Below are 16,487 nucleotides of genomic sequence, written 5' to 3' on the forward strand. Positions count from 1 at the left end.
AATGTGGTGAAATTGCCTTGAGTTTTTTCTTCAAACTAACTCTTCTCATGTTTGATAGGTTGGGTTATGCCCGCATATCTCATGCTGGTTTAAGTGATTCAGAAGTCCAGATGGCCAAATTTAGAATCCCACATCATGTGGATAGCTATATTGACAATGACAGAACTGTCACTGATCCCAGCCAAGTTCCTAAGGACATCCGTTTCAATCCCAGGTCAGTGTATCTCATAAGAAATTAAGGTGATAGTGTATGTGACATCTTGTAAAACAGAGGTCTAGAAACAAAATTTTTCTTGAGTTGGGGGGCACTGATCAGTACCTAATTGAAAAGATTAGGAGGCAAGAATTTCTGATTTGTAATTCCATTTTTTTTTTCTATTTACTTGGCATGCACCTTGGGAAAATCAATCTGCTGTGACGTAGCATATATTGAAAGTAATGCTTATTTACCCTGGTAATTAATTTCTGAGATTGCTTGATAGGGATTTTTGCCAAGTGGTGTGGTGACTCATTTTATAGATCATGAAAGATCTCCCATATTTCTTAGGACTTCAGAGGATTGGGGTCTTAATACACTGTTACTTAGAAGACAAAATACAATATATACATTAAATACTCTTTGCATAAACATTTTAAAATATACCATATAACTGGAGCAAAAATTAAAGAGGATGCCTGAGGCAGTATGTTACATGTGTTGAAAAATAAAAATTACTAGTTTTATGTAAAAAAGTTATTTTTTTCTAGAATGCTGTCATTTTTCCACTGGTATTGCATAAGGAATAGAAGTATGGAGGAAAGCATTTAGTCTAATATTAATATCAGTGGAAGAGTCATGAAGTTTGAGATTGCTTCGATGTGGCAATATCTATTTCCAGTAATGCCATATTTACTACTCTTAACATGCATAATATAGGATATGTTACTTTCTTATATACACCTAACAGTTGAGCTTACTCACTTTTTATTTCCCACTCAGTCACTGGCTTCCTGTTTAAATGGGAGTTTGCTCAGACTTTTCCATATGATGAAACTTGCCTAAAGTTAGGCACATCTTGCCACATTACTTAAAGTTAGGATTCACATTCAGATTTTTCTCAGGTAATTTCAGCACAGAGTATTATCCTAATTATTTGTATGTCTGCTTGTAAGCAGGAAAGATATAGCCTGTAGGAATAAGTTTAACTTTTTCCAATCAACTGCAATTCTTTAGAAATACAATGGCACTGCTCTTAAATGTTACTTAGCACTGATATTTTGAATACGTGTTCCATTTTACTTTTGCAAATCTATCTACCATAATAGTCAGTTGTCAAATCTTTCAGATTTAAATATGGTGTGAAAAATTACAATTTTCACCATAATTTTCAAAAGTAAGATGTGCAATATTAACAACACTGTTGACAATTTTGATACTATGGGGGTTTAAATTATATCTCCACTGAAGTCAGGACTAAAAATTTAAAAAGCATGAGATTTAAGCAGATAAATGCACCACTCACCTTTGTCAGCTGGAGTTCCAATTATAGACTGCCTAAGGCATTAATGCAATTAGTGTAATTAAATGTCTCCACTATATTCAAAGACATCTAGTGAGAAAGGGTACATAAATTATGAGTTACATTTAAGTAGAATTGGGTCCTGTTTCTGAAATAAACTGTCTAGAACATTCAGAAGTAGTGTAGTAATTGTATGATTTAATTGCATGGGTAAATATTGTTGTAACAGTTTTGCTTTGTTGAATATTTTTCTTTAGGTTTGGATCTTATAAAGATGGACATAATTATGAGCATATTCATCACTTTCATATGAGCACTCCTAAATATTTTAAACAGGCAAATTAGAGTGAGAAAATAACATACTGTTGGGACCAGCAAGAAAGGTTTGTTGCTTGAAGCTGAATTGACACTCAAAAAGACTATGTTGTTTAAGGATGAGCAGTTCCCATGCTGCATAACACTATGAAAGTCTGTCTAACAGTTGGTGACTCTTCTCTTTAATGAGTTGCCATCACTGTGAGAGAGGGAAGATGCCTGCATTTTGATAAACTGGTATCTACCTGGGCCAGATACCTGCTTTGTATGCAGCAAAGCAAGGGTGGGAACTTACTTTGGCAATAAGATCTTCAACTTTTGTGAAGGTATCCTACATCCTGCTGTTTCAGAGTTGAATGTGTCTATGCACCTTTTTTTAAGGTCCAGATATGACCCCTTTCCTCTCCTGGACAGTCATTGGAACAGTCATGGGCAAGGAATTTCAGCAGACTTACACACTTTTTGATGACTGAGGCAAAGCAAAATAATGTGGTAGTGTAGGTCACCTGTTGATACTTGCTGCAATTTGTAGTCCTGCTGCTATGGCAATAAAAAGCTTGGCCTTAGGTTTTCAAAATAGGAATAGGACATTTTTTTAATTGGGAGATATGCTGTAAGTATGTGTTTGAATTGTGTGCATTTTTGACTTTCTCAAACAGTGTTTACGTCTGCTGCTATTCTACATTTTATTCTTAAATGACTTTTACTAGAACAATTTGTGGATGATTGATGTTCATAATACTGGAGAAAAGGCAGTGACTTTTACAAACTTCATCTTTTTTTAGCTGGATATTAGCCTCTGCAATGCTCTTACAAAGGGAAGAGTAAAGTACCTCTGAATAGTTATTTTTGTAAGACACTTACCTGAACACACTGCCAAAGAATTAAATACAATTGTCTCAACATAACAAGGTTTCTGAGAAGAAAGAAGGATTAGCTGTAACTTTTATTTAAAATGAACTGTAATAAAACAAACAAATAAAAAAAGCATTGTTCCTTTGCTAGCATTATACTTTAATAGGACTAAATAGAAGTGGGACTTTTTTGACCTAGGCAGTGAATTCCCTATTATTTAATGCACATGTAAGATAATGTGAAGTGTTGTGTCTTCTCAGTGTCTCTTCACGATATCTTTTACATTTGACTCCTGATCCTTCAGTATATGTGCAGAGCTTCCTTTAAACAATGAGGACATCTTCAGTGTTGTCCAAAGAAACTTTCCTGCCTGTGAGAAACATGTTGGGTGATTTGTTTAAGTGACCCACTCAACTTGAAGAATGCATTTGTGATTTTGGTATTTAGTGCTGTGTGTCTTTCCAGTAATACCTAAGCATACTGCAACTGAAAGGAATAGGATATGTTGCAGGAAAGTGGGTGGATTTTTTTTCTCCCTCTAATTCTTCACCATGTTCTTTTGAGAACAGCTTCAGCGTACTCAATTTTATTGTTTCTCCATTTAAGCAAGAACAGGATGTGCTTTTACCTAGGGTTTTTTGTTCTGTGGAGTCAGGTAATTGCTGTCATCACCAACCTTGTCACTTTATTCTGGTCACCTATCATTTTGCTCCCTTGTTTTTAGGACTGTGTTTCTAAAAATGTTCACTGATCTTTGTGGACAGAGAATATTTGGAAGGCATTTAAAAGTTGCAGTGGTTACGTAATAACGTCGCGACGGAAAGCTCTAGACACCTCAATATGAGAATCCAGGAACTTCGTTTATTGTAGATTGACAGTAGCTTAATATACACTCTATAATAGGTTCATGAATATTACAGAAATCAGGCTCATTATTGGTGCTCAGTTAGGTGGTGATATCATCTTAACTGCTTCCCACTGTTTACACAGGTGGCTCGTTAAGTGCCTTTGTTTTGGTAATGCCCAGCTCCTGTTTCTCAGCTCAATTTAGGATACCCAAGGACGCTGCTGCTTTCTCACGGCCCTGCTATCTCAGACTTTCTCATGGGCCTAGTGAAAACTGCATCTTATACTTTAGCAGTAGTCTTGTACTTTAGCAGCTCATCCATAGCCTTAGCCATGTTCATATGTCCTCGCATTTCTAACCAATCCTCTACAGTTACGTATTCATCATCTGTGATGGTATAACCAGCCATTATTGAACTAATTTCTCACCTACAGCTTCTGTGTTTGTCTTTGCAAGCCCTCTGAACTTGTGCTCTCTGTGACTTTCCAGTAGGACAGGATAAATTAGGTTTTGGAGTGATGGGAGTGACTTTCTTGCACTTTCAACAGTTTTCTTCTGCAAACACCAGTAGCCCTTGTCTTTCCCTCCTCCCAGCCTGCAACAGCAGCTGACTCTGGCACCAACATTGCACAGTGGCTCTGAGTATCCTCACTTCTTTGCAGCATGCTCTCATGCTGGCTCTGACACACATCCAGCCACAGTTTTGCCTTTCCACGGCCTGCAGAAAATATAACATTATCTCACCATGTTACTTAACATTCTCCACAGGCTAACTGTGCAAATACCTTGTAATGTGAGCAGTTTATTAATGTGAAATGCAAGAAGTTATACTCATATATATAAAAAGATTGAAACCCCCTTATTTTTTTAACAATTAAAATATAGAATAATTATTTTTCAAGAAGTCATATAGCAAAGCATGACTTGCATAATAGATCAGATTATATGTCATCTCTGTGTGTAATCTTCAAGGTCTGTGAGCATACTTGGATAGATTTTTACAGGATTTAGAATGTTCACCCCATTTGAAAGGTTCATGTGGACAGTGACAAAATCTAAACTTTGAATATTCTCTTATTCTCTTCTTCTGAGTAGCTTGTGCGATTTAATGTTGGTGTATCCATACCTTGTGTGGTTTAATATCAAGAAATTATAGGCAAATATAATTAGTAGCAAGCATTTGTTGACATTTGCATTATTTTACCAGAATGATTAAGAAAAACTATGACCACAAGCTGTTTGTATACTGCTTCTCTTACTGTGATTAGAATTGGGAAGCTAAAACTAAACTTATTTGTCCATAAATTTGCACGCTGACCTAATCTGTGGTATCTGACTGGTTTAGAAAAATGTGCAGTGTGTCTCTAATGAACAATCACTATGTTTCAAACTATGAAAGAAATGTGCTAGAACAGGTTGTGCTGCAGGGGTGTGTTACCAATCTTCCTGTTTTCTAATCATACTCTGTTCATCTCAGCTTTCATAAGATAGTATGTTACGAAAGAAAAACTTTGTGGATATCTTTATACATTCAGAGATAGTATGAAAAGATAAAATGTATAAAATAGACATTATTTTCTATAAGTTTGAACTTTTTCTGGTGGTGAAAGGACTAGATTACATATATCTGACTTCTAAATAATATGTATTCTATGTATATAAATACATATTCTTATCTGTATAAACAATATGTACTCATAATGTTATCCTCTGACATTCTGTGCAGGTCAGTTAAGTTTCTAGGAATGTACAGGAAGAGACAGCTGTACATCAGGAACCTACCAGTGTGTATCTCAGAATAAAAAAGGACTCTAGGTAACATGTGTAAGACCAACTTCTGAGAGTAATTGTACTGTATTCTTCAGCAGGGTGAAGACTCAAGTTTTCTCTTACATATATATATATTCCTGCTTTGGGGTCTTGGCTCAGGCATTTCTATGTGTATTGGAAGCTTACCTTGAGGAGCAGTGGCTTTGGTGTTGCCACAGAGCACTCCGAAGTCTGGGAGCTGCATTTCAAACCTCTTGGGCTAAGAAACACCTGAAATTGTTATTTCCCCTTTTCAGAAACAGTGTCACAGCTTCAAGCTGGGAGAAAGTTAGACACACCCTTTGGTTTGGAACTGGAGTTATGTTACTGAAACAAGTTGTTACAGCTTAAGTGTGCAGGTAACCAGTTCCCACCTGTCTCCAAGAAACGGAACACTGCAAAAGTTCAGAGTCCTCTGCTGACTGTGAGGGAGCTTTGTGGCTCAGAGAGAGGTGCTGGTTGTTCTGATGCATCTCTAGAGTTCAGGCCGAAATTCTAAGCTATTGTCTTAAGCCTGGCTGTTTAGTTGCCTAATGATGAATGAAGACGAGTTAAAGTTTCAAACTGAAGTTGAAAAAGACCCTATAAATCAAACGTAGGGTTTTAAATATCAGCCATCAACAGCCCTAAAATGTTTTTTTCCTCATCTATGTAAAATGACATTTGTTTGCAGGGTGTTACAAAAGAACATTTGGGGCCAGAGTAGTATGTTTGAGGAGCAAGTGTAAGAGAACAGACCTTTTCACTTCAACGGGGAGCACAGTATGAGACCATGGGACACTGCAATTAAAATGACCTGAACTGTTTAGTGAATAGTGGTTTGAAAAGCAGTTCAAATAATCTGCAGCTGCCACCTTCTGCCACTTGAGGTCCTCTTTTTTCCCTGATTAGTACTGTTCTGCTGAGACCATGCAGGAATAACTCAAATTTAGGTGTTTATTGAAACTCTGAGGCTGAGAAATCTTTTCAGAAGCATTACTTAAAGCTGTTTGTGTTGACTTGGGTATCAGTTACTTTTTCATATCCACAAATGATTTAGGACTGTGATTGCTGGGCTTCTTGTAGACAATTTGTTTATTTTCTTACAATACCCTGTACTGTGTTTTGTTACTGCATTATCTGCTTTCTTAATGTTCAGCAGATTCTTCTTTGGTAATGTGTTTATTTTCAGTACAATTCCCTTTCCCCTCTGACTTGGAAAACACATGATGGCTTGTCATCCTGGTGCCTAAAATTAACGTTCAAGTTTGTTTCTAAGCAAAGCAATCAAGACGAACAAAGATATTTGAGAAATGCAGTGGCTTTAGCCTTTGGGAGTCTGATGTCCTTTGGAAATAGAGGAAAAGAGTTTCCTTTTGGAAACTCTCAAAGATGCTTCTACATTATGTTTCTGATAGTGAAGAAGATAAAACTAAGTAAATTGTTCCTCTTTCTCTTGTTAGCCAGTATTTTTCACAGTCTACAGTAGTTTTGTGGGGTTTTTTGAATTGTGGTTGCCATTTTAGCTATCAATTTAAAAAAGCAACACAAACATAAAAATGTGAACAGTGACAGTCCTCTCAAAAAAAAAATTTGAAGTTTTAAGATTGATCTAGCAGTGTGTAGGCTGGTATTTACTGCCACTTTCCACATCGTGGTTTGTTATTCCTCTCCTGTGTATTGATGGAAGCACATGTACATATGTGTGGTGAGCCAGATCAGGATATTCAGCTGACTGGGAAAACAAAAAAATGGACAAAACCAAAAGAAGAGTTCAGCGTTTTCTTGTCTTGTTCTGGGATTTTTTGCTTTTTAGGGGCACTGGGGACAGTCTTGCTCTTGGTATCTAGCTGTCCAAGTGGTTGCACTGTCACAAAAGAAAGAATGCCAGGAGGGCTAGGATTAAGATGCTGATGCTGGAGCTGCTTAAACTGTCTCTGTCCATGTGGTAGTTCCACCCTGGCTGGATGCCAGGTACCCACTAAACATGCTCTATCACTCCTCTCTGCAACTGGAAAGGGGAGAAAAAATATAACAAAAGGCTTGTGGGTCGAGATAAGAACAGGGAGAGATCACTCACCAGTTACTGTCATGAGCAAGACAGACTTGACTTGGGGAAATTAGTTGAATTTATTACCAACCAAAATCAGAGCAGGATAATGAGAAATAAAACAAATCTTAAAAGTACCTTCCTCCACCCCTCCCTTCTTCCCGGGCTTTGTTTCTGATTCTCTACCTCCTCCCGCCCAGCAGCTCAGGGAGTGGAGGTTACTCCATTGCATGTTTCTGCTGCTGCTTTCTCCTCAGAGAAAGGAGTCCTTCCTCTGCTCCAACGTGGGGTCCTTCCCAGGGAAGACAGTCCTCCATGAACTTCTCCAGTGTGAGTTCATCCCACGGGCTACCATTCTTCACAAGTTGCATGACCGTGGGTGCCTTCCACGGGGTGCAGTCCTTCAGTAATGAGGTGCTCCTGTGTGGGTCCCCCATGGGGACACAAGTCCTGCCAGCAAACCTTCTGTAGTGTGGGCTCCTCTCTCCATGAGTCCGCAGGTCTCTGCCAGGGCCTTGTTCCAGCACAGATTTCTCATGGTGTGACGGCCTCCTTTGGATGCATCCACCTACTCTGGCATGGATCTCCTACACAGGCTGCAGGTGGATCTCTGCACCCCGGTGGTCCTCTGTGGGCTGCAAGGGGCATAGTTGCCTCACCATGGCCTACACCACGGGCTGCAGGGGAATCTTAGCTCCAGTGCCTGAAGCACCTCCTCCCCTTCCTTCTACCCTGATCTTGGTGTCTGCAGAGCTGTTACTCTCACATATTATCACTACTCTCTTCTCTGATAGTAATTACTTCCATGCAGTGACTCTTATTTTTTTCCTTCTTAAATACATTATCCCAGAGGCATTACTACCATTGCTGATGGGCTCAGTCTTGGCCAGTGGCGGGTCCATCCTGGAGATGGCTGGCACTGGCTCTGTTGAGCATGGGGGAAGCTCCTGGCAGCTTCTCACAGAAGCCACTCCTGGAGCCCCTGCAGTACCAGAACCTTGCCAAGCAACCCAATAAAATGCTTGATCAGCCATGACTTGATTGATCTGCTCTGTGTAAAATGAAGTATTTCCGCATTATGGAAACTCAGGCTTCAGAAAGAAAATACAGCCTGATTTCGTAACATCTGCCAGCCTGGAGATCTGCATAGTGGTTTACAACTAGTGGTAACAAAGGGGATTATTTATACCTTTTTGAGGTTGGAATGAAGGTGTATGTTGAAATGGGCCTTGTTCTCACAGGGCAGCCTTTTCTGCTGAAGCATACATTCCCTGTAGCAGGCAGAAGCAGAAAACAAAGTCTCTTTTGTGTTTCCCTACGGATTTCTTTGCAGATCTAATTTTTAACAATCAGAGATTATACTTGTGTATTGAAGTATTCAAAAATATATTGAATTTTTGCTTGGCAAACCTAATTGCCTTACGTTTAAGAATAAAAGTTGTTACAGAAGCTGTAGTCTAAGGAAATATCTTTAAAGCCAAATAGTATTTTTCATTTTAGACTAAAATAGATGGGTGAAAAAATACAAACCTTTCTGCCTTCAGATACAACCAAATAGGGTTTTTCTGTGCCACTTTTCTTTAGATCTGTATCAATTTACAACTATGTAAGGCATGGAAGAAGATTTCTTTTTGAATATTTTTTATTCTGAACTAGCAGCCTATGTGCTTTTCTATGGTCAATGTGAACAAACAGATATCCCTAAAGGGATTGTTGCTCTGAATCCAGAATTAGATCAGATGAATTGCAACTCGGTGCCCCTATTGGGTATAAGAGCTTGGGATGACATGCATAGATGTGAATGTCTGGCATGTGGGATGTTAGAACTACCCAAGAAGTGAAACCTTGCTCCCACTGCTTTATTATTTTTGTAGAGGTGGTAGTGTAAAATTGTTAAGGTAAAGAAAAGATGGTGCAAATCGGAAAATAACTGAGATACAGGCAGGAAGTTCTACAGAAATAATTTTAAGGAGTTAGTGAACAAGTAAGAACTTCAGATAAGGGTGTCTTTTATTGCTCTGATGTGGTTTTTAGTATATAGCTTTCAAAGAGAAGATTAATTTCCTTATGAACTCCATTCTCCTTCTCTGTAAAACAGACAGTTGAAAACCTAAGATGTGGCTCAGCAAAATAAATTGTCTGCACTTGTTCATTCTGACTGGTTCACCGAATAAGACAAAGCTCATAAAAAACCCCACCAAACCCAACAACCTCCCCCCCCAACAAACAGAAAGGCCTGTGATCACTAAATTCAGGGCTGCATGCTAATGCACTGTTCCAAAGGGACAATTACCTTAAACCTGACACTACTTCAGTTTTGTAGTCCTTGATTTTATTTTAACTTAACCTCTTAGAGGAAAGGAAAGGTTGTTTTTTTTTTTCATGGCTAAGTTCTGCCTTAATAATCCTCCACTGTGCACAAATGCTGCTCCAGCAGTCTCTTCTCAGCGAGTGCCAGGGACGGCGTTTATCCCTGAAAGGACGCAGGATACTGAGCTCGCATGCTAAGCAGGAATGACCAGCAGGGTGTCTTTCTGTATTCCTCCTCCGGCTCCGGAGCGGCGAGATCCTTGTGCGAGGAGCGGGGAAAGGAGCGTGTCTCCATGCGCTAGATTCGTAGGACCGGGAACAGCACCTCAGGGCAGTGAGCCAGTCCCATCGTCCCACACGGAGCAGCTTTCGGCCGCAGGTCTCCCCACCGCCCATCCCGCTGCTGCTCTAGCAGTGTGGCGCTTATGTGCGTTCGGCTGCTGTCGGCAGCCTGCCATTTTTTCTCCTTAGGAAGAGCGAGATGGGAGAAATCAGGAAATGCCTCTAAGTCAGCGGGTGCCGAGCGCATCCCGCGGCGGCATCAGCAGCCAGAGCAGCCGCCCAGCCCCGCCCTCCCGCCCCGGGCCCGCCCCCTGGCCCGCTCACCCAATCGTGTCAGAGCGTGGGCGCGGCCCTTGGCCCCTGCAGCCAATCAGAGCCGCGGGTGACACAAAGTGGTGCACTTTGCACGCGCTTTAAAGACCGGTAAAAACTGGCAGCGGCAGCGCCCAATCAGAGCGGAGGGAGGCGGGGTGAGCGCAGCCTGGAGCCCAATGGGAGGGAGGGAGGGCGGTGCGCAGCGGGCCCGGGGAGAGTGGCAGGAACCTGGTCCAGTAGAAGGGCGGGATGCGCGGCCTCTCCCGGCAACGCGGACCAATGAGCGCGGGCGGGGGGCGGGGCGGCGGTGTCCGTCCCGGGCTCTGGATCGGGAGCGGGGCAGGAGCGGAGCCGGGCCGGGCCGGCAGCGTGTGCAGCGCCGCTCGAAAATGCACTCGGATGCCGCCGCTGTCAGTGAGTAGCGCCGGAGCTGCGCCTGCCGCCCGCAACCCGCGCCGCCTGCACGGCCGGTAAAAACCACCCGGCGGGGGGCGGCTGCTGTTGCCCCTGACCCGCGAGGCTCGGCCGAACGCGCCGCCGGGGCTCCCGGTGCCGGGGGAGGGCTCGGGCCCGCGGGTGCGGGGCCGGCGCGGAGGGGGCGGTGCGTGTGCGCCTGGCTGCGGGGGCCCCGCGGGGCGGCCCTCGGCGCAACCCCCGGGGAGCGGGGGCTGAACGTGAGGGGGCGGGGACAGCTGGGGGGAGCCGCACCGGGGAGGGCTGGGGTCGCTCGGAGAGTGTGACGCAGTTTGCCCGACCCGCCTGGCGAGGGGGTGAGGCCGTGGCCGGCCCTCGTGGCGGGCTGCGAGGGAGCCGGGACTGCCGCGGGGAGGGCGTGCTCGGGCCGTGGAGCTGCGTGTGCGGGGGGAGGCGGGCAGGGGTGAATGCCGCAGGTCGCGCCGGGCCGGTGCGGGAGAGCCGCGCTGTGCGGGGACGGGGCCGCGGCGCATGGCGGGAGCTGGAGTCCCTGCGCCGCAGCCCCGCGCGGCGGGAGGCGGGGAGCGGACTACAACTCCCGGCGGGCCGTGCGGCGGTGCCCGCTCTTCCGTGCCGCGCGGCCCCCCCGACCGGAGCTGCCCCTCCCGCCCCGCGGGGAGCGCGGGGGGCGCGGGCGGCGCGGCCGCGGGGGAGCGGAGCGGAGCTTGGGCTTTGTGTCCGCTTCTGGCGCTGCGCTCAGAGCCCCGGGACCGCGTGCTGCCTGGCACACCTGTGTGGTTGTGGGGTGACCGGGGTTCGGGAATAGGCTTCCTGCCCGTCCGCCAGAGAGACGGGATTGGCATCCCCAGCGCAAAGCTGGGGCACAACCATGTTCCTGTGAAATCTCCCAGGAACGCGTTCTCGGCTCCGCAAGGAGTTGCAGCTCTGAGATGCTTTATTACCGTAGAACTCGTTCGTGGAGAAGATAATGAAAACGGAAGCTTTGATCATATGTTAATGAGTGATGGCCTGACTTTTGGACAAAGTCTTGAAAGCATTTATGGAAAGAAATGCTGCATAAGGCCTGGATTTTCTTGAATCCTCCCATGTCTCTCAAAATGAGATTGGCTGGCCAGCCTGGTATAGCCTCTAACTCGTAAGGTTATGTCATTTCTTCAGTGGTTCTGGTTTATTTTACTTTTATATTTGGAGATCGTGATATGTTGGTGGTTAAGTCTGCCATTAAGGCACAAATAACTGCCTCATGTTGGAAATGGAAGGATAATGATTCTAGAAAATGCCTTCTGCTCAGTGTTTTTTGTCATGTGTCCTGTCCAAAAAAAGATGCAGGTCCTCATTATACACATATAAGGTACAGTTGCAAATATTCCAGTGCTCCCTCATGTAGGATGTTAATACTATGTAGTGATTTTGAAAGTTTTTTAATTTTAACTTATCTTTAGGAAATAGGAAGAGTACCGTTTCTCAGCCTTCAGCTGTTATTGACTTCTCATTAAAAATGTGCCTTGGAATGATTGAATCTTACATCTCAGTACTTTTTTTTGGCAGTTCATGGGCTCGTACATGTGTTATTTTAAATAGGAATGTTTTCCTAAATTAACTGACTTCACTGTCTGTAGCATCATAGTGGTTGTTTTTTTTCCTCACTGATTTAAATACTTGAACCAAGGAGTGTTCATAGCATATCTTTACAGAAGCTGGATCTTGACTGAACATTTGTTTTGAGCCACCTTTTTGATCCTTCTTAGGTTCTTATATGTTCTTGTGATATAAACTCCCTCAATACATTTTTGCTCAGTTTCAGTTTTACTTTCTGAAACTGAATACACACATTTCACATTATATGAGGTACATCGACTTTCAGTTTTCCCCATTGAAAGTGTTTGCTTAGAAGTTTTTGCGGCTGCAGTAACTGTAATTGTAAATGTCTTGTCTACAAGGTCATGCAGTAAGTTGAGTCAGGCAGGTAAACAGTCTTCTTACTGCTTCTCTTCATTCTGTTGTATTGGGGTAAGATCTCATTTGTGTAATTGCAGCACTTCATTTAAATTTATTTTAGTCCAAGTAATTTTTGTGCTGAATGCGAATTATTAATTCTGCATTTTCTTTACTTCCCCTCCTCCCCCACTTGCTTTGCAGATACTGAAAACAAAGACTTTGGGCTATTTCAAAGCATTATTTCCTAGTTTTGTTTGTGTCTTCAAGCAGAAGAAGAAAACTTGCTTAATTTTTCTATCCTGTGCTTGCCAAAAAGCATAGCATGGGAAAGTACAGTACATCCAGGGAAGGTGTTCAACTCTTGTATCCAATTTAAGTATTAGAGCATCTAATAGTGTGGTTATTTCTTCTACAATAAGTAAAACTGCTAACAAGGGCTTGAAGCGGAACCATTAATTTAAATGTGCCAGTATTTTTGTCATACTGTCCAGTTAATTTGTTCTATTTAAAATCGTAGGTCTGAGGTTAAACAGAATTTTTACTTTTGACTCATAAAGACATAGAAGCAACTACCAGTTTGTTCAGTAGATAGTTGTGTGTGTGTATATATATATATATATATATATATAGTTAGAGCTGTAAGGCTTTAGCTTGCCCCTGGGGAATAGACTGGTGTGACACACTTGATGCAGATGTGTGGCTGCATAGGCTGTGGGACTCCATGGGCTGCAACTGCTTATTACTACTGCCCATTAGCTGTAGGTTACCGCTTCCCTTTTCTGCTGGTAAAGTGGGCTGTAGGAGCACACTCTGATCCACTCGGTGAGATGTACCTGGGTTAGCTCTTGCCAGTTTTACTTAAGTTGTCTAAACTGACAGGGTTGATTTTATTTTTTTTTTTTTTTGCCTGAAATGAGTTAGGGAATGTGCCCCTGGCCTGTGCTGCTGGCAGAGCTGTGGGGTCAGGAACTTTTGGCAGAAAGAAGCAAGCAGCTGGAGCAATAATGGTTTTGACTGGCATAGCTGTTTCTGGGCTGTTGCAGATCCACCCTGATGTGTACCAGATCTGCATGGTGCTGGGATACCCTTGTAGTGCGTGCTTGACTGGGTTGTGTTTCTGCTGAATTAGCTGGAGCACAAGATACAAAGTTTTTATTAACTTTATGGCCTTTGTAGGATGTCAGATGACATCTGGCATGAAGTTAGGAGCAGTGCTCTCAAACAGCTCTCAGGCAGCCAGTGATGCAAAACAAACTCACTGACTTTTTTGAATTAATCTGGTGGTGGAGTAGGAGTTAGACTGGATGAACACTTTTCATCAACAGAAGCAGATCTTTTGCACCAGAAATACAATTAGTGTTAGGTCTTTGCTGTATAGAACAAGACACCCAACCAAAACCATCCCCTACAAAGCAAACCCTAACCTCCCCATGAAATGCAGGGTACTTTAATCTATGTGTTAGTATAGGATTGTTAACCTGGCTCTTATTTGTTCGATCAATTTAAGGTAAATGGAAATGTATTCAAACTAAACTGACAGTTACACAACTTTTGCACTGCTTAAATTACTCTAAAATTCTCAATGAACTCTAAACTACGGTAGCTCTATTTGCAAACAAACCTTCAGAATAGGGTACTTTAAAAATACATTGGTAGAATAAGGATTTGTTCCTATGGGGAAAAAAGAATTATGCTTTTTTCCCTATATATGTAGCATGCAGAGATCTTAAAATATTTTGTTGCAGTGAGTAAGTCATTCTATGTGGTAATACCAAATGTTAGAGTTGAGTGTGAATGTTTACCTTAAAGTAAGTGATTTTTAGTGTGTTCAGTAATTTCAACCAGATTTTGTTGCTTGAGCTGGGTTTTCTGTAGAGTTGTTTTTTTTTACTAGCTTAAGTCACTCTGTGTTTTATTTCAGAACATTTTAGGCTTTGGGATTAGGCGTTTAAGTGTTGGGAAAATGTACACAAATTTGCGACTGTGGATTTGGATACCACTGGTGTCAGCAGTAGCTCTGAGATTGGTGCAGCTCTGAGTGCACGTGGGCAAGAGGAACATCCTGTAGCATCATGTCTTTAGCTTTAATGACTAGGTCCTGTTGCTCTTCAAGATAGGTTGGATTGTCCCATTTAATTGGATGTACTTACTTTCCAAGCTGGAATTCACTTCTGTTTCCCTTACTTTCTGAATCATGCCCTTTAAGGGGCACCAAATTATGGGAGACCCTGCTTTTCAAGCCTTTTCTTCTCTTCCTCCCCTTGCCTGAATGCTTGCTGGCACATCACGGACCAGGAGGTCTCTTTTGCAGGCTGCCTCTGCTGTAGGGTGTTACTGCCTGCACAGATACAGCTACAGACACTTTGGAAATGGATTCTTAATCCTGTCTTTGACAGGATTGCAGTCAGCTCCTATCTTCTCTGTACTGCAGTCTGAGATTCTCAGTTTTTAGGTGTATTGTGATGTTTTTTGTGTAAACAGGACTGACATACATTTTTCCTTTGCTTTCTGCATTTAGTAATGAATACAGAAATTCTGCTACCTGAACATAAGTGTTGAAGGCTTTCACCAAATATAGGTTTCAGACCTGAACTCCTAAGTTGATTAATTGATTAATAATTAATCAATATAAATTGTCTTGCTCTTTGGATAATTCTGTAAACAGACTACTGAACATGAAATGGTGTATTTCTTAGAAGATTAAATGATTCTTTTTTGAATAAGTAAAATTTATTTAAAGCTAACTAAGACAACAGTACTACTACAAGTTTTTTCCAGTTCTATTATTTGAAACCAAGGGAAGCAATTAAATATAAGTAAAGCATGATCATTGCATTTTAATTTTTAGGAATGACTCTTCCTGGTATGTGTTTTCTGTCTAATTTTTTTCTGAGAATGTTACAATAATCTTAGCAGTAATATGAATTACTATTATATTAATATTTCTGCTACCTCTATACCTCAATTTTAATATTGTATTTATTATTGTATCTATAGCATTTATATGTTGGATTTTTTTGGTTTTTTTTCATTGAGAGGGTATAGGATGTTTTTTCTCTAGTTTGTTATGAAAGTAAGCCCGGTTGTTTCTTTCACCTCCTGGTAACTTTCAGGTCCATAGTTTAGACCTCAATCTATAAGTTTAAAAGTTGTTTTTAAACTGTTTTCTTTTTACTTTTAAAGTGTATATGATTGTGACTATTTGACTAACCCAGCCTTTAACACTTAACATTAAGTGTTAATGGCAAACTGCATGCAAGATTTAAATTCCATGAAACTAGATTGGCTCTGGCATTTCTTTTCTTTTCTGGATTCGCAATGATTTTATTCTAGGTGTGGGTTTTTTTTTTTTTTTTTTTTTTAGCTATTACATTCTGAATTATTGCAAAGTATTTAATACCATTTGGAATTTAATCAACAAAATACGTGCACTTGTTTGACATGTACCTCTTAAAGTCATAGCAAACGTTCCAGCACGTCTTCCTTCAGTATTCACGAAGCAAGCAGGTTTCCTTCTTGTGATCTGGGATCAGTTAACTGTGTGGTACTTTAGAATTATAGAATGGCTGGAGTTAAAAGAGACCTTAAAAGATAATCTAGTTCCAATCCCCCTACAATGGAGAAGGGACACCTTCCACCAGACCAAGTTGCTCAAAGCCCCATCCAACCTGGCCCTGAACACTTCCAGGGATGGGGCATCCACAGCTTCTCTGGGCAACCCGTTCCGGTGCCAAGCTGCCCTCACAGGAAAGAACTTTTCCCTAATATCTAATCTAAACCTACTCTCAGTTTGAAGCCGTTGCCCCTTTTCCTGTCACTACGTGCTTTTTTGAAAAGTCCCTCTCCAGATTTC

The 16,487-nt window shown here is 41.9% G+C and overlaps 3 protein-coding genes across 12 annotated transcripts in view; 2 read left to right on the forward strand and 1 right to left on the reverse strand.

The window, feature by feature from the left end:
• Positions 1-3,468, forward strand: part of CWH43 (cell wall biogenesis 43 C-terminal homolog) — a 28,004-nt gene extending 24,536 nt beyond the window's left edge. The window contains exons 15-17 of one of the 2 annotated variants that reach the window (XM_051789816.1): positions 59-214; positions 1,757-1,882; positions 2,600-3,468. In XM_051789816.1, coding sequence (XP_051645776.1) covers positions 59-214; positions 1,757-1,844 — 244 coding nt within the window. In that variant the 3' untranslated portion in view covers positions 1,845-1,882; positions 2,600-3,468. Of the gene's footprint in view, positions 1-58; positions 215-1,756 lie in introns of both variants that reach the window. The other variant, XM_051789815.1, reaches the window with a different exon arrangement.
• A 5,516-nt stretch (positions 3,469-8,984) lies between these two features.
• Positions 8,985-11,938, reverse strand: LOC127472502 (collagen alpha-1(I) chain-like). Of its 2 annotated transcripts, none has more exons than XR_007905031.1 (2): positions 10,271-10,391; positions 8,985-10,130 (listed from the first exon to the last, which is right to left on the reverse strand). XR_007905031.1 is itself a non-coding variant. In XM_051790838.1 (2 exons), exons 1-2 carry the CDS (start codon positions 11,536-11,538, stop codon positions 10,088-10,090), a joined length of 612 nt encoding a protein of 203 aa, XP_051646798.1. In that variant the 5' UTR covers positions 11,539-11,938; the 3' UTR covers positions 8,985-10,087. The 2 variants fall into 2 exon arrangements, 1 of the variants encoding a protein (XP_051646798.1); XM_051790838.1 differs by lacking the exon at positions 10,271-10,391 and adding an exon at positions 10,970-11,938.
• Positions 10,346-16,487, forward strand: part of DCUN1D4 (defective in cullin neddylation 1 domain containing 4) — a 40,593-nt gene continuing 34,451 nt past the window's right edge. For 2 of the 8 annotated variants that reach the window (XM_051790830.1, XM_051790834.1), the window contains exon 1: positions 10,346-10,416. Coding sequence is in view for 2 of the 8 variants with exons in the window: in XM_051790828.1 (XP_051646788.1) it covers positions 10,651-10,675 (25 nt within the window). In the remaining 6 variants the exon portion in view is untranslated. Of the gene's footprint in view, positions 10,417-10,533; positions 10,676-10,849; positions 10,936-16,487 lie in introns of those variants that run through there. The other 6 variants (XM_051790828.1, XM_051790829.1, XM_051790835.1 and 3 more) reach the window with 5 other exon arrangements.

This window comes from Manacus candei, unplaced genomic scaffold (genome assembly GCF_025592945.1).
Source record: "Manacus candei isolate 608988 ecotype Guabito, Panama unplaced genomic scaffold, ASM2559294v1 h1tg000028l, whole genome shotgun sequence".
In the NCBI taxonomy this organism is placed as follows: Eukaryota; Metazoa; Chordata; class Aves; order Passeriformes; family Pipridae; genus Manacus; species Manacus candei.